A 26,263-nucleotide genomic window follows, 5' to 3' on the forward strand; every position below is an offset into this window, starting at 1 on the left:
AGTGACATATAGTTGCTAAACATATGAACTATGAATAATAAAGCTATGGTAAGCAACATTTAAAGTTTAAAAGTGTCGCATTGACATCGCAGTGCATCATGGGAGTTACAGTTTGTGCCACATATCCAAACGGTAACTTCTCGTACCATTACAGTGCACATACAAACGTACACAAGAAACGGGAGCGGCTCACTGTCTCGCTTCACCTTTAACAAATGTTTCATTGGATCATTTTTTAAATATGAATTGGACATCGTCTTCTGGCGCCTCACCGGGGACTTCGGATATAATTCCTTTTAGGGGAAAGTTTTTCAGTCCTCGCTGCTAATGAGCTGGTTACGCGAGCCTTAGCTGGGATTAGCCAAGTGAGCTAACTAACGAATTCGATGGAGGAGTATTATTATGCAGTCCTGCCTGACACTCAAAATTACCTGCAGCTATGAGAAGAGGAGCTTGGAAGAACTGTCGCCTTTTTTCCCTATAGGGATTTATCTTCAAAAAGCAACATGGACGTGAAGCATCATTTATTCGGGGCATTGAACGCAACGCGGTTATTATAATGTCTTAATTGATTTGGTTTAGAAGCAAAACTAATGATGCAAGGGACACTTTCACTGGAAGTGTGTTAAGGTGTAGACTTCATTTTATCAGCAAAGAATGTCCGACCTGGAAAGTTCCAGTTCATATTTTGGTCTGGCTGATCCGCAGTGGCTATGTATGGTCACACTTTTTATTGCATCCCTAGTTACCCTGATACTGTATTTTGTACAGTATTTCCAACTAAGGGCAACAGGGTTGGAGAAAAGCGTAGTAGAGGACAATGCGGCGAAGGAGGAAGCCGCTTCTCTGCTTGGATGGGCGCTGTCACTGAATAGTTGGAAACGTCAGTGGAGAGGTGCATGGTGCAAGGCTTTGAATTCCAAATCAAGGGAGACGAGTGGGGTAAGGCATTATTGCTTCGTCACCTCAATATGAGGCTGGTACTGATCAAAATGAGCTGATGATGTTATTAGATGTGCAAGTTGAAATATTTGTAATTAAAGACAGCTCAGGTATTTGCTTAGCTATTGGTTGGCATTTCATTCACTTGGTGTTGCTTATTTGAGTGTTTGGTGGTTTTTTTTTTTTTTTTTCAACAGAGTCCACTTATTTTGACCTTCGATGAAGATGACATCGAAGCATCTGAGCTCACCATCAGCAAAGTGTCCCGCTTTAAGAAATCAACCAAAAATAAGGTACACTTGACATAAGTCTGCAGTTGCAGTCCGGTATATTTGCAATTTGATACTTCAAATTTTCCTATATAAAATATTTTGTTTGATTTTTAGCCGTCTTACAGAACATTTCGCGCCGAATACACTTTATTTTCTAACCAAACTTCTTTTTTATATATCTAATATCCAATTTTTTCGGAAGATATTAATGTAACTTTCACGACGAATTCAAAAGAGTTTCTATTGCAGCACCTTGCATAAATATAATTTAGCCCACTGGATTTGCATCAATTGTAGAATGTTTGCTTGTCAGCTTCAAACAGAACAGGAGACTTTGAAAAACAAGCACGTTAAAATGACTTGGTGATGTAATTTACTTTGGTATGTACCTTACTGAAGAAGAGCGTCTCGTCAACCGTCCTTAATTTAGCTGAAAAAGAGGGTTAGGGTCATGATCAGAGCCGATTGCCTGCAGTCGCTCACAACCATTGACTCATGCACTAATATTTTCTTTTCCCAACCCTAGTCCATCCATTAACCAAGTGGTGTACAAACATTGACCATTGTGAGTTTATTGCACCTCCATTTGTTGGAAACTCTACAAAGAGATGACTCACCTAGAGTGACGCCATAATAAAAGGTTTCATTTAGTCAATATTATTACCTAAGTAGATTGAGTCCCCGGTTTGTGCCGAATTCATAACAAGCTGCCACTACAAAGCGGATTGGAACAACTTCCTTTTCTTTGTGTTGTTGGCAATTACATGCACAAACATACCCATTGCTTTGTTGTTACTCTGTAATGTAATGAACCGATGCTTATTTTTACTTAGCCACAGCTTCTTTATTTAAGAAGCTTACATTGCCACGTTGGTTGACAGCAAGAAGCAACCCACAAGTGTGTGTGTGTGTTTACATTTACCACAATAAGAAAATTCATGATACATCCTTTTGAAGTACTTTCATTGTTAAATTACATAATTAAAGTCATTCACTGCCAGCTCTGTTCAAATGAATCTTTGACGCGTGAGTTCAAATATTCCTATTTGTTGCCGACGTTCATCTCCTGAGTGGTTCACTGTCTTCCTCCAACAGACTGCTTCCTGTTGCGTGGTCGGCGAAAAGCTTCAGTTCTCTCTCGGCGTGTCCACAAACACAGCAATGTCGGCGGATCCTTGTAAATACAGAGTATGCATATCCCCGCTGGAGCTGCAGGTACATGGAGTGAAATTCACGTCTATAGCAAATGTGTGTCCCCTTTTTTTTTTTTTTACAGTGTGACTCGTGAGATCTTATTTAAAATGACACGTGGCCCAGATTTAGATCACTGCTTGTCGGTAGCATTAGATTACAGGGTTGAGGTATCTGTCTGGGATTGTGTCCCAAATACTTCACTGCAATCATGTTCTACTTCATTTGAACGGTTCATATCGGCGACAGTTTTAAAAATGCATTTTAAATTGACTCCATTCATTCAAAGCACCTCAAATATATTCCATCTTGCCGACTAGCATTAGCAAATAGCACGTAGATGACTCAGCCCCTTAAATTAGCATGTTTTCACTTTATCTTCCCTCATCCAACTCAACAACAAAGGTCTCATTTTAGCTACACTAAGCTTTTATCCCGTATTTAGGTTCAGTTTAAGATCTTCAATGCAGGCTAACCCACTTGTATTAAAGATTATTTTTAAACCAATAAGGTGCTTGTAACACCTCGGCGCTCCCTGAGCTCTTTGTACCATAAATACAATTTGAGTGAGAGGCCAGAGAGCTAAAGTCAGGATTAGAAGCCGTAGGTCGGCTTCAATGCTTGCTCTCGCTGTTTCGGCCCAGTCTGGAAAGGTCCAAAAGACCGACGGCATCCATCCAATGGAACTTTGACTCGGCTGCAAGCTAGAATGGTCCCGGCTTGACAATAATACACGTTGTATGTAGACAATCGAAAGCAGTCGAGGGCCTTTCAACCCACTCCTGGCCCACATGCCTTCTTGCACGTGAGCACACCCATGTGACGCTTTTGTGTAAACTCAGCGACATTGTTAAATAGCAGGCAAGTGTTCTATCAAATCAGCCAGATGGTGTGAACTCTGAAACCTTTTTAATACTATTCAGTGGAGATGAAAAGCTTCACTTGCAAATTATTTTCGTGCTTTTGTTTAGGAGAAATCTGACCGTCCCTGATTTGGCAGTCAGCGCACCGCACACTGCGATATTGTTCTTTGGATCAATCTAGATGTCTTCATTGCGCTCCGATGTGGGTTTTGTTCGGCATGTTTGGTATTACGCAGGCAGCTCTGAAATCCAACACTCGGAATCCAAACGTGCTAGGACACGATTGGCAGCCGGAGTTGGTGTTCTCACTTGTTTGGCTTCATCTCTTAGCAGCTGGCTTCAAATTTGGAATGCACCTTTTTTTAATAATCCTCTTTGTCAAGCTGACCAAGTGGAATTTCTGCACATTTTAATTTGCATCTGAAAACCTCCCTTCAGGCATTCATTAAAATTCTCCCCTTTGTGGTCCTCAGCTTGAGTTACGATTGCAAGAAGCGGAAGATCAGGTCGGAGTGAGCTGGGGGATTTCTCACCTGGAGACAGAAATGGTGCAAGTGAGCCCCAGTTTGATCCAGGTAATTTCCAGGGAAATGCATGGATCACCGAATAAAGACCCTGAGTGCAAATGTACATTGAAAAGGTCAAGTTTGAGTTCCATGTTCCAAGTGTGATTTCACTGCTCTCATCGTATGTGTGATCAGCACAACGTCAGCACTTCCTGCGTGGCAGCAGTAAAGGAGCAGTTGAGGCAAGTCCTCTGTGCGACGCAACCTTCTTTGTTATTGAGCTGCAAGCCTTCTCAGGCCTGTGAGGTCAAGGTGGGTGCTTGAGTCATGCCTCATTTTAACAGCGCCAGTTACCCCCCCCCCCCCCCCCTGGTTGTGAATAAGTATCAAATGAAATGGATATCAATTAATAATATATAAAAAAAATGCAATTGTCTTCAACAGGAACCTTGCAACAAAGTGTTTTCACCCCCCAAACCTCCTCGCGCCCACGACTGGAAGCTGCTGGTGAAAAACATTCGGGTGACACTCAGTCAGCAGGAAGATGCTGCTGGTATTCACATTACAAACCGTCATAATGACGTCATATATCATAATGTCACATAAATACATTTACAGTATTAATGATGTTTTGGGGTGATTGACAGCAAGTCTGGTGTTGTGGATTTCTTTTTTAATAGTTTCCACCATTGAATACTTGAACCATTATATATACACACAGTCATAATTATTATTAGAATATTCATTCTGTGGATAATGTTAAATGCAGCTCTTTTTCCCCATCAGAATGAGGAAGAGGAAGTTGCAAAAGCAATATTCAGTCTTGCTTCAACACATTTGATTAGCTCGCAAGTCTGTTGAATAATGCGTTCAACTCAAGGAAGACATTCTTTCATTTCATCTTAATATTTACTGATATGAAGAATTATTGTGTCTCCTGGTTGACACTCGGCCTTGGTAATAGGCGTTGCTCAAAATTGCTGTGGACTCAAAGATGACTTTTTTTTTTTGTTTTGTTTTTCTTATTGCAGGCAGCATAAGTCCTCTGTGTGTACTGCAGTTAGATGACCCTCCACAAAAATTTAATACACCAGCTTTGAAGAACACAGCTAATCTGGCCTGGGATCAGCCTTTTGTCTTGTAAATTTCGCAACACACCATCATCACAGGAAGTTGTACTCGTCCTCTCTCTCAAAATGACTTCTTTTCTCCCCCCGCCTGTAATATTTGTGCTTTCCAGTGAACTGAATGGCCGATCAAAGGAGCTTTTAATTCTATTGATGAATGATGGACAATCTCAAGAAGGTGAGGAATTAAAAGTATTGTGTAGCCATCCTATGATTCTCGCACGGTTTGACTAAACTGTCCTTTCTTAATTGCAGATGGCTTTCTGGGACAGGTGTCAGTGCCTTTTGACCTTGTTAGGAAGCAGCCCAAAGGAAAACAAACATTTCCACTCATGACCAAAGATGTAGTGACTGGATCCCTTACTACTGATGTAAGACACTTTTTCTATTTTCCAGCAAAAGATGTCGCAGCGTCTTAACTCGCCATTTTTCAGTTGACGTATCTGGATCCCAGTGAGGTGAGGTCCTGGCAGCCTCCGACCCCCGCCTCCACCAAGAGAGTGGAGATGGACCGGACCGTCATGCCCTGTGGCACGGTGGTCACCACCATCACTGCGGTCAAGAGCAAACCGGGCCGGGTGCTTCCTCCCGGACTAAGCATTGGTACGATGAAAAGCAAATTGACAGACAGAAAATATAATACAAGTCCATTTTGCCGATGCCATTTCTTTCGTGTTTACCTTCAGATTCTTCACAAAGAGCTTTGACCCTGAAGCCCAAGATTTCCGAGCGCCGTGTTTCCGAGCAGATGTCAATGTTGGGAGCAACGGTTAGCAAGGCCCTGTCTTCTTCAGACACCGAGTTGCTGATGCTAAACGGCACTGACCCCGTGGCCGAGGCCGCCATCAAACAACTCCATCAGTCCGCCAAGCAGAAGCTCAGGTCTCCGGTGAAGAAGAGTACCATCATCATCTCCGGGATCGCCAAAGTAAGGATGAGGTAGCTTAGCTTCAGCATATTTTTGCTTGACTCTGATTATTTCCCCCCCAGACACCGTTGTCCCAGGACGACGAGCTGGCTCTGATGGCGGGCTACGCTGCAGCGATGGATGCTTCAATGTCAGATGAAAGCTCTTCTCAGGATATGACCACGGCCATTATGTCAGGGACCAGTAGCCCGCCGGAGGGCTCTGAACACGAGGACGGTCCCAGCGGAGTGGGCCGTCCGCCCGAGACTTGGGAGAGCCACGATGGAGAGGATCAAAATCATACCTCGCTCTCCATGTGCGTGTCGGAGGTCAGCTGCAAAAAGAGAAGAGGTGAGATGGAGTGTCGTTAATTCACTTTGTATTATTTTGAGAGGGGCGATTGAAAAATAAATAAATCATGCGTTTGACTTTTGAAGTTTAGCTAGATTGTTTACATCTCAATCTCAGTGATTAAAAATGACAACGCTAATATCGACCAGATTTTCTGCCTGTCTGTTTTTATTTCTGTCATTTCTTGGTTCTCTGGTCTGTTTTCTTTTTTCCTCATCACTCTCTCACCGTTTGTGCTATGATTACTGCCATCTTAGAGGAAAGCAGTCCTAAGCGCACGATATATCCAGATGAGTAAGTTACCACTTGTGGGTAGTAGTTTTAGTACTCTAGTTTTTATTGTGTGTCGTTAGAGTGGGTAGAATGTGTTAAACCGCTCTCAGCAAACTCGAGCACCCTATTGATTATAGCAATAATCACTGTCGACTATACGTGCATTGACTTTTTTACGAAAGCTAAAGGTCAAATGATGAAAGCATTTTTCACCCTGTCCACTTCTGTACTCCAGGAAGCTTCCTGAGGAAGAGCGCCAAGTTGTTCTTCCGACGGCGGCACCAGCGCAAGGAGCCTGGAATGAGCCAGTCGCACAATGACCTGGTCTACCTGGAGCCTCCTGCCACTGTGGAGCGGGCCAGCAAAACTGCTACCATCAGCCGCATCCTCAGCCGTAAAGGCAAAAGCAAAGCCAATGGTTCCGCTTCCGTTGGGCAGCCTCCCGCGTGACACGTCCCTCTCCTCCTCCCTCATCGACAACTACCACCTCAAACTTGCCCTCTGTACGTCTTTGGGATTTTTGTCTTCCATTGGCTGGCCAGCACAGCGGGGCACCTGCATTGACAAAAAAAAACAACTCTGCAGAATATGAGTCAATCATATCTCAGAGGATATTATTTTGCATGGTTCCTCAATCGGGTTTTCTGCAGCCTTCTCAAGGCGCTGGCGTGGCCTTGTTAGCAACTGATGGGACGGTTGTGGGCCTTCGTCTCTACCTCCCTGACTTTGAAACATCAACCATCCCTGCTGTGAACCGTTACCTTTTATACGACGGATCAACAGGACCAACGATGAACACGAGAGTGGGCTTGGAGGATTTGCACACTTTTCACGTATCTTTTCTATTTTGAGTGCAATGACTGTTCCAAATATTCACAAAGGGAGATGATGCATTGGTGCAAGGCGGTGGGAGTGACATGACTACTTCTGGGCACAAATACTTTTGACGTATGGTATTTAAACACGACATTTGTATGCATATAGTTATTTCTTTTCACTCTCAGGTCAGTACGTCAGATGTGAGTGATTAAGTACAGTAACATTTGTAACATCAGAATTCGCATCGGCCGTGCAATATCAAAGTCAATGTCCAAAATTATCCTAAATATAAACTCACCACACTGTTGATAGGATAACACAATGTGTGCATTTTTTTGTGTGTGTTTTAAACGATGCAAATGTATTGCGTCTTCCCAAAATATTTGTCATGTACACTAAAATGACCCTTAGTGACTTTCACCCTGCAACTATGACATCACACTCAGCTACGTTATGTTTCACACAACCAGTTTTCTAGTTAGATCCTCAGCTTCATGGCCACAGTACCACACATAAAACTACTTTTTTAACGTCCCGTATGTCAGATGCTGATTGACATCCAACTGGTTGTTTTTGCTTTTTGATGTAAAAGGTGTGTCTGCAGGCTGTTGTAGCTAACTACTGTACCTTCCATTTGAATGACTAAGATGTAAAACGATATGCAGTGCTAAGATTGCCTTACAGTAGCTCTGTGCACAAATGCGCTCTAGATGAGAACCTTGACTCAGCTTTTGGCTCCCATGCCTCATTATAAAGCCTCTGCACAGAAAAAAACAGACTTCTGCATTTTATGCCATTGAGCATTTCTTGGAACCCATTTGCTTTTCTTTGTCCTTAATTGTGTAGTATGGCCCTTATCTGATTACAGGTTCCTCTTCCAGCAATGACTCCTGCTTCTTAGAGGTGTTAAATGTTGCTGTGTCTAGTAACCTGTTTGCACTACGCTACTATAAAGCATTCAGTAAACAAAAGGGCTGTTGATTTATTTTTGTGCGTGTGGGGGTATCTTCTGTTTGCACAGAAACAGATCAGCTGTACTACTTCTACAGAAATAACCTGTCAAATCATTAAATTTTCAGCAATAAATACTGATTGCATGATTGGGATTTTGGTATTGGTTGTAGTTTTTAGATTTATAAGCTTATATGGGGTTGCAAAAGTAGTTGTAAAATAAAAAAAGAGAGAAAACGTGCTTTTTTTTCATTATATTTTTTATTAGTTTTTATTTACAATTGTATTTATTATGACAGTTTTGATCCTTCATAGATAGGAAGGACACAAATGAACGTCCATTGGCGTTATCGTCCAAAATTCAACTTTGCCTACAACTCCCACAATGCATCAGGCATCTCATTTCCGGTCCTGCGCCGTTTCTGGAGCGGATTGGAACCCGGAGTCAGGATTCAATAAATGAAGTGTCTTTTGCAGAAAGGGTAAGATATTTCACCATCAATCTATGTGCTACTCCCGCAAAATCTCACCACAGTTGTGCAGAAAATGTGTAGCCGATTCTTTTAAATCGCTGCGAGTTCACCCTTGTCGCCTGCATTGCTGTTTACTGGACACCGAGGCACTGCGACTCCGGTTTGGCGCTTTGCGTCTCCCGTCCATCCGCCATGCCGACTGTTCTTTGTTACATTTTTATTCGAGACCAGACCCTGAGATCGGAGTTAAAACCCGGCTACAGTTTGGGAGCAACTGAAATCCTGGATCTACTCGGACTGCACACGTTAACATGTTGGCTCCAACTATGTGGCTTCATTCAAGCTGTCAAAATACTCTTTTTGTTTGCGCAATCAATGGCGCTCCATAGCACCGCATTAAAATATAATTGCAAACCCATCATTTCATTTTCTCTCTCTCTCTCTTTCTCTTTCGTTTGACATCTGTCAACTCTTTGGTTTCCTTAGGTTTGCAGAATGGCAGCTCAGACTCCAGAGGAGTGCATCTGTGAGTATGGATCATCTAGGCATCCTATGGCTATGGAGGTCCCTGTGTGTGTAATGGCAGGTTTTGGTATCTGTGCTGGATTATAGGGTGCGAAGACTGTGGGCAGTACCATGATTCCGAGTGCCCCGAATTAGGACCCCTAGTGACCGTTCAGGACTCATTTGTTCTCAGTCGGGCCCGGTGAGCGTGCACAATTGATTGGAATCCATAGATCAATTTGAGTTTTGCATTGAAAAGTAAATGGAAGTGTGTATTCTGACATCTGACCTCACTGTACAGAACTTCCAAAGCTATGTCATATTGTAAACATGCTCCGTTTAGAGGTTTTGAAGTGTAAGCATGAATATTAAATTAGTGATGATGTTGGATATGCAAGTCTCATAATGCACTCATACATTTACAGTCAAGTCCAGAATTATTTCTAGAATAATACTTACTCCCATTCTGTATCAGTTCATCAATTCCGAATAGCCTGGAGATCAGACCTTTGGCAGAAGGCGGCGAGGGAGTCTTCGTCCAGCGACGGCTGGTCAAACGAACACGTTTTGGGCCTTTCGAGGCGAAGCGGGTCTCCTTTTTGGACAACGAAGGCGTGTTTCCCTTGAAAGTACGTTCATGTGCTTCCTGAGATATTTGCAGTTTGCGACTTTGGTGTAATCCCTTCCCTCTGATGAGCAGGTCTTCCAGAAAGATGGCATCGTGGTGTGCTTTGACTGCAGTAGTGAAGATGACTGTAACTGGATGATGCTTGTTCGACCCGCCACAGATCATCAACACCAGAATCTGACAGTTTACCAGCAAGACGATGACGTGTTCTTCAACACATCCCAGGTTTGTCTGTGCGCCCAATCCCTGATCCCCAATCTTCCAAGTGTCCACTTAAGCTCATCCTTTCTGCTTTGGTCATTTGCTGCTTAGGATGTGCTGCCAGGAGCAGAGTTGAGGGTCTGGTATGGAGCTTTCTATGCTAAAAAGATGGAGAAGCCCATGCTCAAGCTTCCGCTTCAACCATTGCCACTTCAAGGTTCCTAACATTGTAATTATGATGTGTTTAGAAATAAAATATGGTAATTGTATCTCACTATATCTTCTGGATCTGTCATAGAGACTTACGTGAAAACCAGCTCCTCTCCCCCACCTGTAACGAACTACAAAAATGCAGGTAATCCAGTTCAAACTATTCTGTGACTATGAGGGTGACTCTAGCTCACGCTATATGAAAATGATTACAGACTATAAAAATCTCTTGTCTTGTAAAGTCATGACTAGATGTCATAAAGCCGATCCTTAAAAATGATAGATACAGTTATATAATACTTTTCACAGTGTTCCAAAGGGTGCTTGAAATTCTTGAATTTTAAGAGGCAGTATTATTTTGAATGATTAGGCATAAACCTCAATTTATTGCAAGCCATATTTTTATTTCATATTTCGTCGTAATAGTAGACAGCGAAAATGTTTTTTTGTTGTTTGCCTATTTCTCTCACATTCGCCATGACAGGTGCTGTCAGTAAATTGATGGCCACTTCAGATCTCCCAGAAGACCCCCGAACAGAACAGGAGGAAAGCACAGTGGGGCATAGTGAGGAGATTCACTCCCCCGCTGGCCCGCCTCCTGTGAAGAGGGGGCTAACTCGTGGAAGGAGAGCGAAAGGTCGCAGGCCTCGACCTGTCACCGCCGCCGCAAGCAGAAGCAAAGGTGAAAAAAACACAAGTGATCTTTCCAGGCTGCCAGTGCTGCAGATTTATTACTCCATAACCGTTCCTCATGCGTGCAGATGTGAAGCCCCCCGTGGTGAGCACGCAATCGCTTACTTCCGAGTCAGCAGTTCCTACAGAGAGAAACCGTCATCTCGGGGCTGCGGACGTCGGGATTGGGCACAAGAGACACAAAATCCGAGAGCACAAAAGGGTGTACCGCTGCTCCCTGTGCACCAAGGTCTTTCAGAACAGCAGTAACCTGAACCGACATATCCGATCACACGGTACTGGGACGGTTTTACTCCTCTTTGGATTTGAATCCAATTCAAGTGAATTCTCTCTTCACGTGTCATCTCTCCAGGCGATAAACTGTTTAAGTGTGACGACTGCGATAAGTTGTTCAGTCGAAAGGAGAGTCTGAAGCAGCACATCTCCTACAAACACAGTAAAAATGTGGTGGGTAATATAATAATTTAATCCATGATCAGCTTCTCTGTCAAACCTGCTTGTTAAAAAAAAAAAAAAAAAAACACTTGTCATGCATTTGTGCAACAGCCCGACCTGGAATATAAATATAAATGCATGACTTGTGACAAATCCTTCCGCCTGCAAAATGCCTTAAATTTCCACAACTGCAGGACAGGTAAGGATTTTTTTTTTGGGGTGGGGGGGTTACATTTTGTTCGACACATCGAAATAAAATGTTGTTTTCGTTTTCCGCTAGACGACAAGACATTCCAGTGCGATATCTGCTCCCGCTTCTTCTCCACAAACAGCAACCTGTCCAAGCACAAAAAGAAACACGGAGAGAAGCTCTACTCCTGTGAAATCTGTAACAAGATGTTCTATCGCAAAGACGTCATGCAGGAGCACCACAGGAGGCACAGCGTTGGTGAGAACTTAGTGACTCGGCACACCTGCTGTTCTAATACCTGTCGGCTCACAGCTGAACAATGCCAACAAAGGAATTACGTTATCGCTGTTTACCCAGGAAATTCCTATTATTGTCGAGAGCTTCAGGGTTTTCGCTAAGCCACGTGTCGTTTAAACAGGGCAAAAGCACATGAAGCGAGAGGAGTTGGAGACCAATGGAGAAGAAGCGTGCAAGTACAGAAAGGAACCATCACCGTGTCCCATCTGTGGAAAGGTGAGTTTTTTTTCCGCCTTGCTTTTCCAGCACTAGCACAAAATGGCAGATGTTTGAGCATTATTTTCACGTGTGTGTGTGTGAACAGGTGTTCTCCTGCCGAAGTAACATGAACAAACATCTGCTGACTCACGGCGATAAAAAGTACACCTGCGAGATCTGCGGCCGCAAGTTCTTCCGAGTGGACGTGCTTCGCGATCACATTCACGTGCACTTCAAGGTCAGGCATTCGTCGCCAATCCGTTCGCAGCCTCCAAGTGACTTTGACTTCTTATTTAGATGATGAAGAAGAGAAATAATTAATAAAAAATAATTAATCAGGCATAGGTGATATGTTAGCTCTCATCATAGATAACTAAAATAATCTCCAGCAGTATTGAATTGTTAAAAAAGTCAATTAACAGTGATTAATTAAAATGACAATCCTATTAAAATAATGGCATTTTTGCAAACGTCTCAGTGTCAGGTTCTCCTCATTGCAGGATATAGCCGTAATGGATGAGCAGAAGAGGGAGGACTTCATTAAAAAAATCGGCATTCCAACAGCCGATAGTGACGAAAGGGATGAAGATGAAGAAGATGAAGATGACCCCGAGCACCACAAGTATCACTGCAAGAAATGTCAGGTAGGCTTTCAACATGCCAATGTGGTCCCCACATAAATTCAAATGGGCCCTTTTTGCCACGTACGCAGATGTCGTTCGCCAAGGGTCGAGAATATCTGAAACACATCACGGAGCAGCACAAAGAGCGAGGTTTCGGCTGCGCCATCTGCAACCGTCGTTTTGCACTCAAGGCCACGTACAACGCCCACCTGGTCATCCACAGGGAGCAACTCCCTGACCCCGCTGTGCAGAAGTAAGCATATTATCATTGCTTCCCTTTCCGAGTTGCTTCAATGTAGTAGAATGAAAATTTTTGTCTCGCAAAGGTATATCCATCCCTGTGAAATATGTGGCCGAATCTTCAACAGTATCGGTAACCTGGAAAGACACAAGATCATCCACACTGGTGAGGTCATGCAAATGTATCAAATTACTGTACATCAAATGTATTTGATTTTTTTTTTAAAAAATTGTAGGTCTAACATATAATGTATTTTCCGGACTATAAAGCGCACCGGACTATAAGGCGCACCATTAATGCATCATTTCAGATTTTTAATCCAAATTAAATCATTCTCCATTTTATCTTTTTTATTTCAACTTCAGACGCAACAAATTACTTTATAATCACAAAATAATGATCCATAGTCTTTTTGATTCATGATTCATAGTCTTCAGTGGGCCACTTTTGATTGATTTCATGACACAATGCTTTGGGCTAGTTTAAATTTAGGAATTTGGTCCATATATAAGGCGTACCGGACTATAAGGCGCACGGTCTGCTTTTGAGAACTTTTTAGGTGCGCCTTATAGTCCAGAAAATACGGTATTAGGTAGGTACAATCTTGCACAATCTAAATAGAGACTTGTACATCCTCCAGGGGTGAAGAGCCACGGCTGTGACAAATGCGGCAAATCATTTGCAAGGAAGGACATGCTGAAGGAGCACCTGAGGGTCCACGACGACATCCGAGACTTCCTGTGCGCAGAGTGTGGCAAAGGTCATCTTTTATTGTCTGCATGGAGTAGCTGTTGCTTGGATGCTTTGAACATGATTGAACCTTCTTGCAGGCATGAAGACCAAGCATGCTCTCAGGCATCACATGAAGTTACACAAGGGTATCAAAGAGTATGAATGTAAGGAGTGTAACCGCAAGTTTGCCCAGAAAGTCAACATGCTCAAACATTTTAAGAGACACACAGGTGAGTTATTGTTTCAAATTGCCGAGTTAAAATTGTCAATCTATTGGGTCATATTTAGTTTGTTTTTGTAGGTACAAAGGATTTCATGTGTGAGTTGTGTGGGAAGACATTCAGTGAAAGAACAACTCTGGAGACACACAAACTCATTCATACAGGCAAGTATTCTCTGGAGTTGCCATCTTGCTTGGTCCATTTGTCGTATTTTCTTAATAATAGTTAAGCTAGTTATGCTAGCCTCACCGTGTTCCCCCTCGCTACAGTGGGAAAGACCTGGACTTGCGCCACCTGCGATAAGAAGTACCTAACCGAGTACATGCTGCAGAAGCACGTGCACCTGACTCACGAGAAAGTGGAAGCCCAGTCGTGTAATCTCTGCGGCACTAAGGTTTCCACGCGGGCCTCGATGAACCGACACCTCCGACGCAAACACCCAGAGGTGAGCGTCACGGCTTGTTTAGTTGGACTTGATGCAATTACACATTAACCTGGTTTGCCTTTTGTGTTTCAAGGTTGTCCCCGTGAGAATTGATGACTTTGATGAATTTCAGGAATCATCCACATTCAACGATTCGTCTATCAGCATCGCGCAGGTTAGCGCTAGTTACGAACACGGGCAACGTGCGTGTTTTCTCGTATGCTTGGTGAAATGTAATAAATGACCTCGCAATTCTTTAGCCAAGCCTGACGCTAGTAAAAGACAGCCTGTCTCAGGAAAGACCCAGCCGATCTACTCGCCAGGCCAAGAAGAAGCTCAGAGTCGCCCCCGAGCCAGAACTTTCCGGATCAGATGATTACGTTGATTTCACAGAGCCCAAACATCTGCCAGAATTCAACACTGTAATCATCGGTGAGGAGACAGAAACGAGCTCTGCGGTGCAGAGTATCCAGCAGGTACGCTTGGAGTTCCCAAATAATATTCTGTTCAATGAAGTCCTGCTCTAATTCCTATATTGGGGTTATTTCAGGTGGTTGTTCTCACTGACCCCAACGCTCCATCCGGCTCCTCTCCTAACAACTCCGTGGGGCTGAGCAACATGGCGGTCGCGCCCAGCCCCACCCCAGCTCAGTTCACAAGCCTGCAACCCGTAGCCGTCGGGCACCTGACAGCCGGCGACCGGCCCCTATCGCTGGACAACTCCATCCTCACGGTGACCTTCGACACGGTCAGCGGCTCGGCCATGCTGCACAACAGGCCCGCCGAGCTGGGCCCAGAAACCGTCGGTCCAGCGGGAGGACAGCCAGCCCAGTCGGTTTCACACTTCATCAACCTCGCCACTCTTGTCAACCCCATGAGTCACCAGCTCGAAGCCCAGACTCTGGCCTGGAGGCCAGTACCCACGGCTGAGGGCGGTCAGGTCACTCCTGTGGTTGAAGGCACACAGGGGGACGTTCACCGGGTCCAGAGTCAGGTCCCCGAGGGAGGCCAGGCCGGCCAGAGTCAGCCACCCACGTCACAGCAGCAAAGCGGCGCCACACAGCAGATGTTCAGCTACTAATGAGGTGCTGGTCACCTAAACCTGTTGCTTGTCCAAACACTTTTATGAAATTTCATTTGATTTTATGAAATGTAAATAGATTTCATCATTGTCACCCAGAGGCCTCTCCAGTGTCATTCAAGTGATTGAATCAAACTGTTAGAATAATCAATTCAAACTTTTTTTTATATATATATATATATATATATATATATATATATATATATATATATATATATATATATATATATATATATATATATATATATATATAAAATAACTTTTTTTTTTATATCCTTACTTAAATGCTACGCCATCCTTATAAATGTACAATACATGTTATCAAGATGGAAGCGCTAGGACAGTTTTTATTCATTTGTATGCTTGTTTTAATCATGTGATAGTGGCTCGGTTCTGCATTTTTATCAAACGATGTCTTTTTTTTTTTTGCCTGTGAAAAAAAGAGGATGTAAAACCTTATTTTGACTAAAAGTATTTCTGTTTTGTTAAGGACGTCTTTCCTTATGCAGTAGTAATGAGTCAAAAGTGTTTGACCAAATCAATGACTGAATTATGACTGCGATGGCATAAATTAAATTGATTGATTAAATTGATTGAATTAACCAATCGCATTCTTTGTTGACTGTGACGCACTCGCGTCATTTCGCCTACAGATCCCAGAATGCATTGCGCCTTCCTTATTTTGACCCAAAATTGCAAATACCAATATTCAGATTTTTCCTTCAACATCTCGCTTGCAGTGATTTTAGAACCTGAAATTATTTCTCGATTAGGACAAGTTCCTCTTGACGACATAAAATCAAAGTACATAAATGAAGTCGACGATTTCAAGCCCAACTATCGCTTGACAAGATCTAATGGAGAATCCCTAGGACGGTGAATATGATGACCTAAAATGTTGTGTGTTTTTTTGTTTTTATTCTGTTTATTGTGAATTTGTATTTTAACCATATATACTTCTCTGCTCACGAGCGAGGAGTGTGTTTTTTTCCCTCACCGCTTGGTGGCAGTAGCGAGCTGAAGACAACAACCTCACGTCACTATGAAGGTATTAAATCTAATTGCAAACAAATTACAAAGAATGTAGTAACTAAAGTAACAAGTGGATGAGTCTGATATATAATACATGTTTAGTATTTAGCATTTCATTTGTAACATCAAAGAAAGAGATATGGAAAACAATATAATATTAATAGTTTTATGTTTTCTGGGGGAAGATCAAGTGTGGAATTGTTCATTTAAACTTGATAACATAGAGGCAATGTGAAATAAATGATAATGTACATACAATCAACTTTATGCATGTGAACATAGTCTCAGATTTTCTCCCCCCCCTTCAATTTTTCATTTTTTTCTTATATTGTCATAATTCAGTCCCATTAACTGCCTGCTTCTCTGTACATATTGCTGGCACATTTGACCAGAGGCAACAGCGACAAAGTAACTTGATTCCGACTGTTGCTGAGCTTGAGTACATTGCGCAAACCGGGGGACCGTTATCAGATGACCCCTCCGTGTTCTGCAAAATGTCCGGCCTACATTGACACAAGATTACGTATGTGAGATGACACATTCATGGTTTTACTGACTATGAATATATTTTCCATTTGACCACCAGAAATAAGAGTATATTTGGATTTGTGGCCTTCATGGTGGAGCCTGTGAACGCTTCCATTTGTGCATGTTGCAGCCAAAGCAGGAAATGATGTCACAGCAGGAGGCTCAACCCTTTTTTACACCTGAAGAGAGGGAGAGGCCAGGCTGGGTTGGACAAAAAGAAAATCAAGGAAGTGCTCACAAGTAGCTCAGTTTGGTTGATCACTCGTACACTTTGTGCCGGGGAGAAAAGAGGAGTTGATCCCTTCCAGTTGCTTTGCCAGCACGGATATGGATGATCCTGATTTACCGTATGGGAATATGGGACTGCTCAGGACCTTTGATTCATCTGAGTTCTGCAGTTGGGAGAAAATTGGCTCAGGTGGATTTGGACAAGTATACAAAGTCCGGCATGTTCAGTGGAAAACATGGCTGGCTATCAAATGCCCTCCTTGCCTTCATGTGGATGACAAGTAAGTCTTGGAGTGATGTCATCAAATCTCATTTCTGTCATTGATTAAGATTAGAACTGAATGACATTGAAAATTATTCTGATATTTTTCTTCCTCTTATTGGGATTTAAAATGTGTGTTTTTTTCCCTGCAAGGTTTATTTATTTATTTTAAAAAGCACAATCAATAAATCACCAAAACAATCCGTTTTATACATAAATATTTTTGGTTTTATAGGCTAAGCTCATGCTAAAAAGATAACCATGAATTAATATTAAAGACAGTTTATTTAAAGACAGTTTATCTACTTCTAGATGAGTTGTTAATTAAAGTTAAATACAACAACAAAACTTTATGGCATAAACCAGTAAGTCATAAACCAGTAAGTCATAAATTAGACAATGCAAACAGTGACCTTATCATTTCATCTTTCCATGTCTCCCAAAACAATATGTGAACTTTTTAAGCACTGTCTGAATTTACGTAAACACTATTTAAAGAATTATATAAACTTCACATACAATGTATATATTTTAAACCAATTGTAGCCTTTGCGATTTGAAAACTGCATTCTACTACTGTGCAATGTTTTTTTTTTCCACTGTTCACCTTCATGTTGGTAAAAATATTCTTCCATTCTAGAAATGCAAATTTTCACCTTTGTTTAAAACTGATATAATCAGCCGTCAATCCAAAGGAGGGGCTGTTTTGAAAATGACGTTGCCCAAATTTACTCAACAATACAAAGTATGTAAATTATCCTTTCAGTGGTGTGGAATTAACATCTTAAGGCCACCAGAGCAGCTGTTGATTCAGTCTCAACAAGTTTGCAGGCTAAATATAAATGACCTCATGTGAGCTCCAGCCACAAAGACACTATTTTTAGTTTTTCTTGTTTCTGCATTGGTCCGGAATTAAGAATTCTTATCCCATTAATACAAATACTTAATCAATGAATTGATGTTAAAGAGACACAAACGCTCATCCATAGTGTATAAGTAGCAAAAACATTTTTAATTTTAAAATATGATTTAATTTATGTGAGCATTAGAAATGAACTGTTCCTTTGCACACATCAACTCACAGATCACTAAAGTGAAGTGACAATTTTAGTACCCCCCCCCCCCCCCCCCCCAAGGTTGTGGCGCAACTCCCAAGCTGAACCCGAAGCCAAGATGTTATCAACCCTAAACATCTCCAAAGTACATATTCAGGACATTTAGCCTGCTCCTTCACTGACCTGCAAAAGACTCAAAGGCACCTTTTGTGCTGCTGCCGCTGCTGTGTGACACACACAATAATAGAAGCTGTAAAACCAGTCCTACCGGGCCTGTTGGGAACATTGTTTGGTCCTGTCTGCATCAAGTGAAAGATTGGGCAACAAGTCAATGCCTATATTCTTATATAATGCCTGAACTTTTTTTTTTTCTGAGAGTTTGCATTATTTTTTTTCTTCTTTTATGTATTTTACATTCAACAAGGAGCAATCATGAATTGGACACAACACAAGAATGCACGTCAATGAAAAGATTACATAAACTGTCTGTATTATTTTGTTTTTTTTTCTGACTTTTTTAAATATTTTGAGACACCTGTTGATTTATGTTACTCTAGTGGTCAGCTTGATTCAAATTAGAATTCTAGTTTTACAATAATCATCTGCATGGTAGACAGTTCACAAGTGAGAACAAACAGGGCAATTTGTAGAAAATTCCAAAAGTCTATGATTAATGTCTAAAGACGGATTGGATGCTAAAAAAAAACCACGAGACAACTGTAATTATCCTGGTATGTTGCTTACGCAAATGGTTGATGCGCCATTATTGTTACTGATTATCGGTTGCTAGGCAGAAGTTGCGTGCCAACTGATTAAAAAAATGCCAGTCATGCTTGATATGCTGCTTCAACTTTGAATCATTAGCTGAGACAAGGAGAGTCATCTGAAACATATGAGTTATAAATATCATTATTGATATTCTAAATTTCCCACCTTAGGTTTCTAAATTGAATCTGAAGCTTCTTTCGTTTCACTAAAGGCAAAATTCCCACTCAGGTCTTTCCCACGCTTTCCAAAATCATAAAAATTTATCTAAAGCCCATTAAGAGGTTGTATTTTTAAAACGGTGTTTGCCTGAGATATTTGCTCTGAGTGCATGAATTGTGTTGCAGTGATGTCAACGGGGCCAGCGGGTAGATAACGGCAGCTTAGCAAAGGTTGAGCCACACGGAACAGGAGCGTTCACTCACCTGCAGCATTCCAGGCTCATTTGGAATGGGGGGAAAAATATGTGGTTGAAAATTGCATTCTACGATACTGCATTGTCAATTTGAATTGAATTCATTTTTTAACCCTTCTCCACATGCATGTTTAATTCTTAAAATAGTTTAAAAGTATGCAAGGTCTTAGCTCCAAGGTTAATGCTAGTAAACATTTACCCTAACTGTTAATCTAGTCAGCATGGCATGCAGGCTCCTGACATTTGATTTGGGCCTGAAGTTAAATATTACAGGTCAGTGAGCAAAGCATGAGCCTCCAAATGATTTGGTTAATGTTTTCTAAGAGGCTCACTCAAATATGTGATTAAAGAAGATGAACATTCCACATTTGTTGATTTAAATATCGATTAGGATTATTCAAACAACAAATTGGGAAAAATATGGTTTATGCTGATGGATATATTTGAACTCTATTTAAGTTACATTTGTCTTTGAGATACCAATAAAGCAGCAATGACTGAATATTGTTTTCTAGCTAGCAATTTCTAATGTGGTCTTCCATTTTGTTATTTGCTCAGGGAACGGTCGGAGCTGCTGGAAGAGGCCAAGAAAATGGAAGCAGCCAAGTTCCGATACATCTTGCCTGTGTATGGGATCTGCGAGGATCCGCAGGGTCTGGTGATGGAATACATGGAGACGGGCTCCCTGGAAAACTTGCTGGCTACGGAGCCGCTGCCATGGGAGCTCCGCTTCCGTATCATCCACGAGACGGCTGTGGGGATGAACTTCTTACACTGCATGAACCCGCCCCTGCTCCATCTAGACCTGAAGCCTGCCAACATCTTGCTGGATGCCCACTACCACGTCAAGGTGTGATATCCACTTATTGCATATCAAATCATTTGATCATAAATATTTTTGAACGGGTCAAATTGTGATGGCCCCGTCAGATTCAATACTGCGTCATAATACAATTTTCCATGATAATTTCATATTTAGCACTTTTTCTTTTTATTTCATTATTATTATTATTAATTATTTTTAAACTTTTTTATTTGAGGCTAAAATCAAAGAAATTTCACAAATTAATGTTTAAAAGAATAACTCAAATCCAAAACTATTCACATACTTATTTACTACTTGCATTCCATCAATGCACAATCAAATCTTTTTATGTTTTAAATAAATGATAAATAAATAAATGATGTGCCTGTGATTAAGTTAACTTGTTCTCATCCAGGAAACTACCCGTTAATTTGTTCCTGCCTTGCCTTTCCTGTTGATCCGTTTGAAAATGACGCCCACCACATTGTCTTTTTATTCTGAGCAGCTCAATGGAAATGAATGCAGTAGGCGGGAAGCATCCATTCAACTGTAATAGCTGCATGTAAACACCTCTTCCAGGCTTGTCCCTACAGGATTCCTTTAGTTCCTGTGACTGTCTATGCGTGTGTGTGACTGTGCGTGCTCATTCTGAAGGACCAGCCTATCCTGCATCTGCTGCATGCCGGGACATGGCCCTTGGAGCTGTGCTGCTCCTCTCCTATGAGATGGGTACTCAGGGTCTTCTTGCTAAGGTCCCTTATCTGGTCTCTTCTCTTTCTCACAGTTATCAGATTTTGGCCTGGCTCGCTGGAACGGGCTGTCACGAGCCGATGACATCAGTCGGGATGGCTTCTGCGGTACCATCGCCTACCTGCCACCTGAAAGCATCATTGAGAAAGACAGAGTGTCTGACACTAAACATGACATATACAGGTTGGATTTTTTTTTTTTTTGGAAGCCTCGAATAAACTACTATCGTTAAATCCCCATGCTATATTTCCTCCCCAGTTTTTCCATTGTCATCTGGGGCATCCTCACTCAGAAGAAACCTTATCAAGGTGAGACCAATGTAATGTTTGAGTAATACAGAAAAAGTATTCTACCAGGAAAAAAATAATAATAATTTGCTACCATACAATATAGTCATCAGGTAATCTATATGAAATGTGTTTTCCCCAAGGAGAGAACAACATCTTGCAGATCATGGTGAAGGTAGTGAAAGGGGTGCGTCCAGATCTTGGTGCAGTGCCGCGGAACCGTCCTACTGCTTGTACTGGCTTCCTAAGTCTAATGCAACGCTGCTGGGCAACTAGTCCTGAGGCCAGACCCAGCTTCCAGGGTAAGTTTTATTTTATTTCATTATGTTTTTGCTTTATCTTGTTTTAAAGTGAATTTATTTTATTTATGATTGTTGATTCGTCCAGAAATCACATCGGAAGCTGAAGCTCTGTGTTGTAAACCTCAAGAGGAGCCCAAGACTCCGACTTTGCCAGAGTCCGAGTCTACTTCCTGTGACGGGCTGTCCCAGGTTAAAAACGATAAGCAAGCAGTTCGTCCGGTCTCGGCCATGTTGCCCGAAAAAGACTACAGTCTGTCCGAGCTGTTGACCCAGGTGGATTCTGGAATCTCCAGGAGCTTTGATCGACTGAAGGAAGAAAGTACTTGCAAGAGATTGTCTGGCATGTCCTCCGCAGATTCAGCCTTCTCTTCGCAAGACTCTATAACGCTCTCTTTTGAGAAGGAAAGCACCATCGGTAAGAGTTGACCTCAAAGTCAAAGGACGAATACCAGCTAATGTTTTTAAACGGTATCTTCTTTCCACTCTGTAGATTCTGCCGAGGTTCACAAAAGGAAGTTATGTGACGCCATCAGAACCAAGGACATTGCGAAGCTGATGAAGATCCTCCAGCCGCAGGATGTTGACCTTCGCCTCGACGGAGGAGACAGCCTCCTGCATCACGCCGTCACCTTGGACAATGAGGAAGCCACCAAGTTCCTTTTGTTGAACAACGCCAATCCCAATCTCGCCAACTCGCGGGGCTCCACCCCCCTCCACATGGCCACCGAGAAGCACTTGAAGCCACTGGCGGAACTTCTGCTGGGTCGGAGGAGCACCAACATCAACGCCAAGGATGAGGATCAGTTCACAGCTTTGCACTGGGCGGCCCAGAATGGCGACGAGGCCATGACGCGCCTGCTGCTCGACCGCGGGGCGGCCATCAACGAAACCGACGGTCAGGGGCGAACTCCCGCTCACGTGGCTTGCCAGCACGGCCAGGAGAACGTCGTCCGCGTGCTGCTGAGCCGCGGCGCCGACGTTCGAATCAAGGGCAAGGACAATTGGACGGCGCTGCACTTCGCCGCCTGGCAGGGTCACCTGGGAATCGTGAAACTGCTGATAAAGCAGGCCGGCGCCGACGTCAACGGCCAGACGACGGACGGACGCACGCCACTGCATTTAGCCTGCCAGAGGGGGCACTACCGAGTGGCCCGAATCCTAATCGAACTGAAGGCAGACATTCACATGAAAACCTTGGAATTAAACACACCCTTGCATGTTGCGGCAGAAACCAGTCACACCAGCACATCCCGCCTCCTGATCAAACACCACGCGGATATCCACGCCGAGAACAGCCAAGGATTTACTCCTCTCCACTTGGCCTCCCAGCGAGGTCACCTAGCCACAGTCAAGATGTTAATAGAAGAAGGGGCCGATCCTCTGAAAGTGACCCGGGCCCAACGCAGCCCCTACCGCCTGGCGGCAGAAAACGGACAAAGTGCGGTTCTGAAAGAACTCTTCCTTCACTCTCCAGATGGGGGTGCTCTTTCAAATGAGCTGGAACCGGAGCCATACTTGCCAGAGGACTTAATTAGCAAACGTTTGGCACCGCTTGAGCCCGAGCAGCCAGCAGAGTCAGTCAAATCACTTCAGAGGAGAGTCGTTATTCTCAAACTAACAGAGCGCAATGACAATCCCCAGACGACCACTACACAATGTGCACCGGCTTTGTGCTAACTGGAAAAAGATGCGTACAAAACTGTTAAAAAAATATATGAATGTGTATATATAGTATTAATTGCCGATGCCCATGTGGTGCTTAGACGATCAATAGACCAGAATATGCTAAACACCTGCTCTTAGCATTTTATCATGCTTACAAAAGCTTCCATGTAAATGTGTATTTATGACATATAGAATTTACTTTTTTACCCATTTTTTTTTATTTGCTAGGATAAAATCTGGTATGAAAACTTTTTTGCACTGTAAATAACTGATTACCTTTTTATTGTTTGAGTCATTATGGATTTTGAAATGGTTTGACATTGTTCTATGCCTGTTGCATATCAGTGCTACATCAGGGATGTCATTAAAATACCTTGATAGTATTCTATGGCCTAGTTTTATATTTTTTTACGCAAATATTCGCTGTAATTATGATTTCACCAGTTTGTGATCATAGATTAATACAAATTCCCTGAAATTATAAATTGGAAGAACTCAACAAATGACTTACGGATAACGCCTGCAAGTCAGGGAAGCCTATGTGGCGGCCATCTTGGGAGGGTCAATGTTCCCATGAAAGATGTCATTTGCTCATTTCTCAACTTATTTGTATTCATTGATTTTGTAATTGCCAAAAGACATGCTATCAATACAGAAAATCTTTTAAAAAAAAACCTGTGAAGGCTTTATACACGCAATTGCTTGACATTCTACACAACCATCTGCAACACCATTTTATTTTTCTAATTCTGCTGATCTTTTTTCGACTTCTGTTTCACAATAATTGGAACTCACAGTTCACAATTTGAATGTCATTCTCCATCAACCACAGTCTATTTATAACCAATAGAATATCTTGTTTCACGTGTCTCAGATTTAGTTCTCACAACCACCGGCATGTGAGAAACAATAATCGCGCTTGACAACAGGCCGAGTTGGCATGTCTTTATCTCCACCCTCATCTTGAGTGAAATCATAGGGTTGTCTGCTCTCCCGACCCCATAGATCACGCTCAGGTTGGCAAGCATCATGGGAACTGGCCCGGAGGAGAATCACATGATGCATGCCTGATTGAAATGAGTGAGGGTGCTGACGTTTTTTACAATCACTGCCTGTTGATTCAAACGTGTCATCACAAAACCTAGACGCCCTGCAGACTTGGCACTTGGAACCCGAGGCATGTTGCTTCCAGGTAATTTTTTCAGACCTACAGTAGCTCCCATTATGTGGCATTATCGAGCCACACGCTTTTATTTTCTATAAATATTGTTTTGGTTTTATTAATGTCTTAAAATGCTTTCTGACCGGCAATGTTTACCGCCATTTTAAAATCTTAACAATCAGCTGTACACTCACAAATGTAACACTTTTTATTTTAAGGTCATTACTTAATGACAAATTAAATGAAAAAAATGTGCATTGTGCAAATGAAGTTTCATATATGTCCTTGGAGTTTATATTCTAATTTTTCATTTTTTGTTTCTTTTTCTACTTTCCTCTCTTCCCACTCAGCAATTTGACTCCTTCCCCTCAGTCTATGACGAATGATGGTGTCACTCCCTCCAGGTTGTGACTGTGTCTGTTTGTGTAAGATACAACCGAGGGTAAAATCCTGTGGATCTGCGTTCACAAAACTAATGTCGGCTGTCATTAACTCAACTGTGTTAATTACAGAGCATGGAATATATGACACATTTTATGATAGTGTGTATAAGTCCACCCTCCTCTGTAAACAAGTTATGATATGGTTTGTGTGTAATCATGATGTTTTTTTGTTTACTATACTTCCCCTGAGGGCCATTGTATTTTTCACTCACACTGTATAACACGGGGAGTGATATTTACTTTAAAAATAATCTTTCAGAAGAAACACGTTATTGATCATATAAAGTCGGAAAATGAATGAATAAACCAAACTTTATCAGCATGTGATAATATAGATCCAAGTGAATGCTGTGAGCTGTTTTTCCCCCTACCCTATCTTTTCTCGTCCTCCTCATTTATTCGAACCTGACGGAACAAGCTAAACAAGATCTTAGACCTCGCCTGTTAAGACACAAGGCGTGCGACAACATGTGCACGTCTCCTCCAGGCAAATACACGGACGTGGGCGCACTCACACGGCAATAATGGAGTACAGTACACAATTTATGGCTTGCTTCCTAGTGCTTGCACAATAACACTGAAGTTGAATTTGAGCTTACTAGGTAAAAGGTTAAAACGTGGTTTGGAATTATGTTACACGTGACAGGTGGCAAATCTATAGGTTTGGAATCAGTAGACATTTTTTATGGCCTAATGTGATTGCTTCCTGGAGATGTTTTGTGATTCAAGTTGTGAGGATGAAGTCCACACAGAGGTGGGAAGACACACTATGATGTCACGACAAGGTAAACTGTGCTCGTACTGAGTCAACACATGCGCCTCCTGCCAGCTAATAGAAAACTTTGCCAACATAACAGAGGTTCATTTATCATGTCGACACCCTGGGAATTAAAAATAAAAGAAATGCCTGGGGCCTTGAAGAGGGATGGGATTTGTGTTTTATGTACAGTATTTTCACAAGAGTACAGTTATAAAAGGTTTTTTTTTTTTAATTGTTGATCGTATATAGTCCGTAGTATATATATTTTTACCATTTTCTGTTGATTGTGATTATAAAAGTGGCATGAGTATGGTTTTGATTTGTTTTGCCTTAGTTGCTTTTCGGGTCTTTTGCATTGACTCAGTCCCACCCAACATTTAATATGTTCTGTTGTTCAAAATTGCACTGACTAACATGTCATGATGGTCAAATTGGATTGTGTATTTTTCTT

At 42.2% G+C, this 26,263-nt stretch overlaps 3 protein-coding genes across 4 annotated transcripts; all 3 read left to right on the forward strand.

Annotated features, from left to right (window-relative positions):
• Nucleotides 1-111: 111 nt before the first annotated feature.
• Nucleotides 112-8,357, forward strand: LOC133167740 (C2 domain-containing protein 2). Its single transcript, XM_061298649.1, has 13 exons — nt 112-942; nt 1,140-1,235; nt 2,310-2,429; nt 3,742-3,843; nt 3,970-4,086; nt 4,219-4,327; nt 4,806-4,914; nt 5,015-5,079; nt 5,157-5,272; nt 5,336-5,504; nt 5,588-5,829; nt 5,892-6,159; nt 6,668-8,357. The coding sequence occupies exons 1-13, from the start codon at nt 658-660 to the stop codon at nt 6,880-6,882; spliced, it is 2,013 nt and encodes a 670-aa protein (XP_061154633.1). The 5' UTR covers nt 112-657; the 3' UTR covers nt 6,883-8,357.
• A 249-nt stretch (nt 8,358-8,606) lies between these two features.
• Nucleotides 8,607-15,530, forward strand: prdm15 (PR domain containing 15). Of its 2 annotated transcripts, XM_061298630.1 has the most exons (24): nt 8,607-8,684; nt 9,162-9,201; nt 9,288-9,381; nt 9,655-9,808; nt 9,880-10,032; nt 10,120-10,225; nt 10,307-10,363; nt 10,703-10,900; nt 10,980-11,186; nt 11,264-11,358; nt 11,458-11,545; nt 11,627-11,794; nt 11,955-12,049; nt 12,138-12,269; nt 12,532-12,675; nt 12,744-12,907; nt 12,981-13,060; nt 13,536-13,655; nt 13,726-13,857; nt 13,929-14,012; nt 14,118-14,293; nt 14,367-14,447; nt 14,533-14,748; nt 14,823-15,530. In XM_061298630.1, exons 2-24 carry the CDS (start codon nt 9,171-9,173, stop codon nt 15,351-15,353), a joined length of 3,306 nt encoding a protein of 1,101 aa, XP_061154614.1. In that variant the 5' UTR covers nt 8,607-8,684; nt 9,162-9,170; the 3' UTR covers nt 15,354-15,530. The 2 variants fall into 2 exon arrangements, with proteins under 2 accessions (XP_061154614.1, XP_061154613.1); XM_061298629.1 differs by having other exon boundaries at nt 11,458-11,794.
• A 1,588-nt stretch (nt 15,531-17,118) lies between these two features.
• Nucleotides 17,119-23,830, forward strand: ripk4 (receptor-interacting serine-threonine kinase 4). Its single transcript, XM_061298633.1, has 7 exons — nt 17,119-17,422; nt 20,197-20,488; nt 21,228-21,376; nt 21,452-21,501; nt 21,624-21,782; nt 21,868-22,197; nt 22,273-23,830. The coding sequence occupies exons 1-7, from the start codon at nt 17,241-17,243 to the stop codon at nt 23,457-23,459; spliced, it is 2,349 nt and encodes a 782-aa protein (XP_061154617.1). The 5' UTR covers nt 17,119-17,240; the 3' UTR covers nt 23,460-23,830.
• Nucleotides 23,831-26,263: the final 2,433 nt, after the last annotated feature.

This window comes from Syngnathus typhle, linkage group LG15 (genome assembly GCF_033458585.1).
Source record: "Syngnathus typhle isolate RoL2023-S1 ecotype Sweden linkage group LG15, RoL_Styp_1.0, whole genome shotgun sequence".
In the NCBI taxonomy this organism is placed as follows: Eukaryota; Metazoa; Chordata; class Actinopteri; order Syngnathiformes; family Syngnathidae; genus Syngnathus; species Syngnathus typhle.

What these genes read in the sequence shown, in the direction of transcription:
- LOC133167740 (XM_061298649.1), top strand. Translation starts at nt 658, where the DNA reads ATGTCCGACCTGGAAAGTTCCAGTTCATATTTTGGTCTGGCTGATCCG. An exon ending in AATCAAGGGAGACGAGTGGG is followed by an intron (nt 943 to 1,139) that starts GTAAGGCATTAT and finishes TTTTTTCAACAG; the next exon opens with AGTCCACTTATTTTGACCTT. An exon ending in TCATCTCCGGGATCGCCAAA is followed by an intron (nt 5,830 to 5,891) that starts GTAAGGATGAGG and finishes TTTCCCCCCCAG; the next exon opens with ACACCGTTGTCCCAGGACGA.
- prdm15 (XM_061298629.1), top strand. Translation starts at nt 9,171, where the DNA reads ATGGCAGCTCAGACTCCAGAGGAGTGCATCT. An exon ending in AACGAACTACAAAAATGCAG is followed by an intron (nt 10,364 to 10,702) that starts GTAATCCAGTTC and finishes TCGCCATGACAG; the next exon opens with GTGCTGTCAGTAAATTGATG. An exon ending in ATCACTGCAAGAAATGTCAG is followed by an intron (nt 12,676 to 12,743) that starts GTAGGCTTTCAA and finishes CCACGTACGCAG; the next exon opens with ATGTCGTTCGCCAAGGGTCG.
- ripk4 (XM_061298633.1), top strand. Translation starts at nt 17,241, where the DNA reads ATGGATGATCCTGATTTACCGTATGGGAATATGGGACTGCTCAGGACC. An exon ending in ATGCCCACTACCACGTCAAG is followed by an intron (nt 20,489 to 21,227) that starts GTGTGATATCCA and finishes TCTTTCTCACAG; the next exon opens with TTATCAGATTTTGGCCTGGC. An exon ending in GGCCAGACCCAGCTTCCAGG is followed by an intron (nt 21,783 to 21,867) that starts GTAAGTTTTATT and finishes TGATTCGTCCAG; the next exon opens with AAATCACATCGGAAGCTGAA.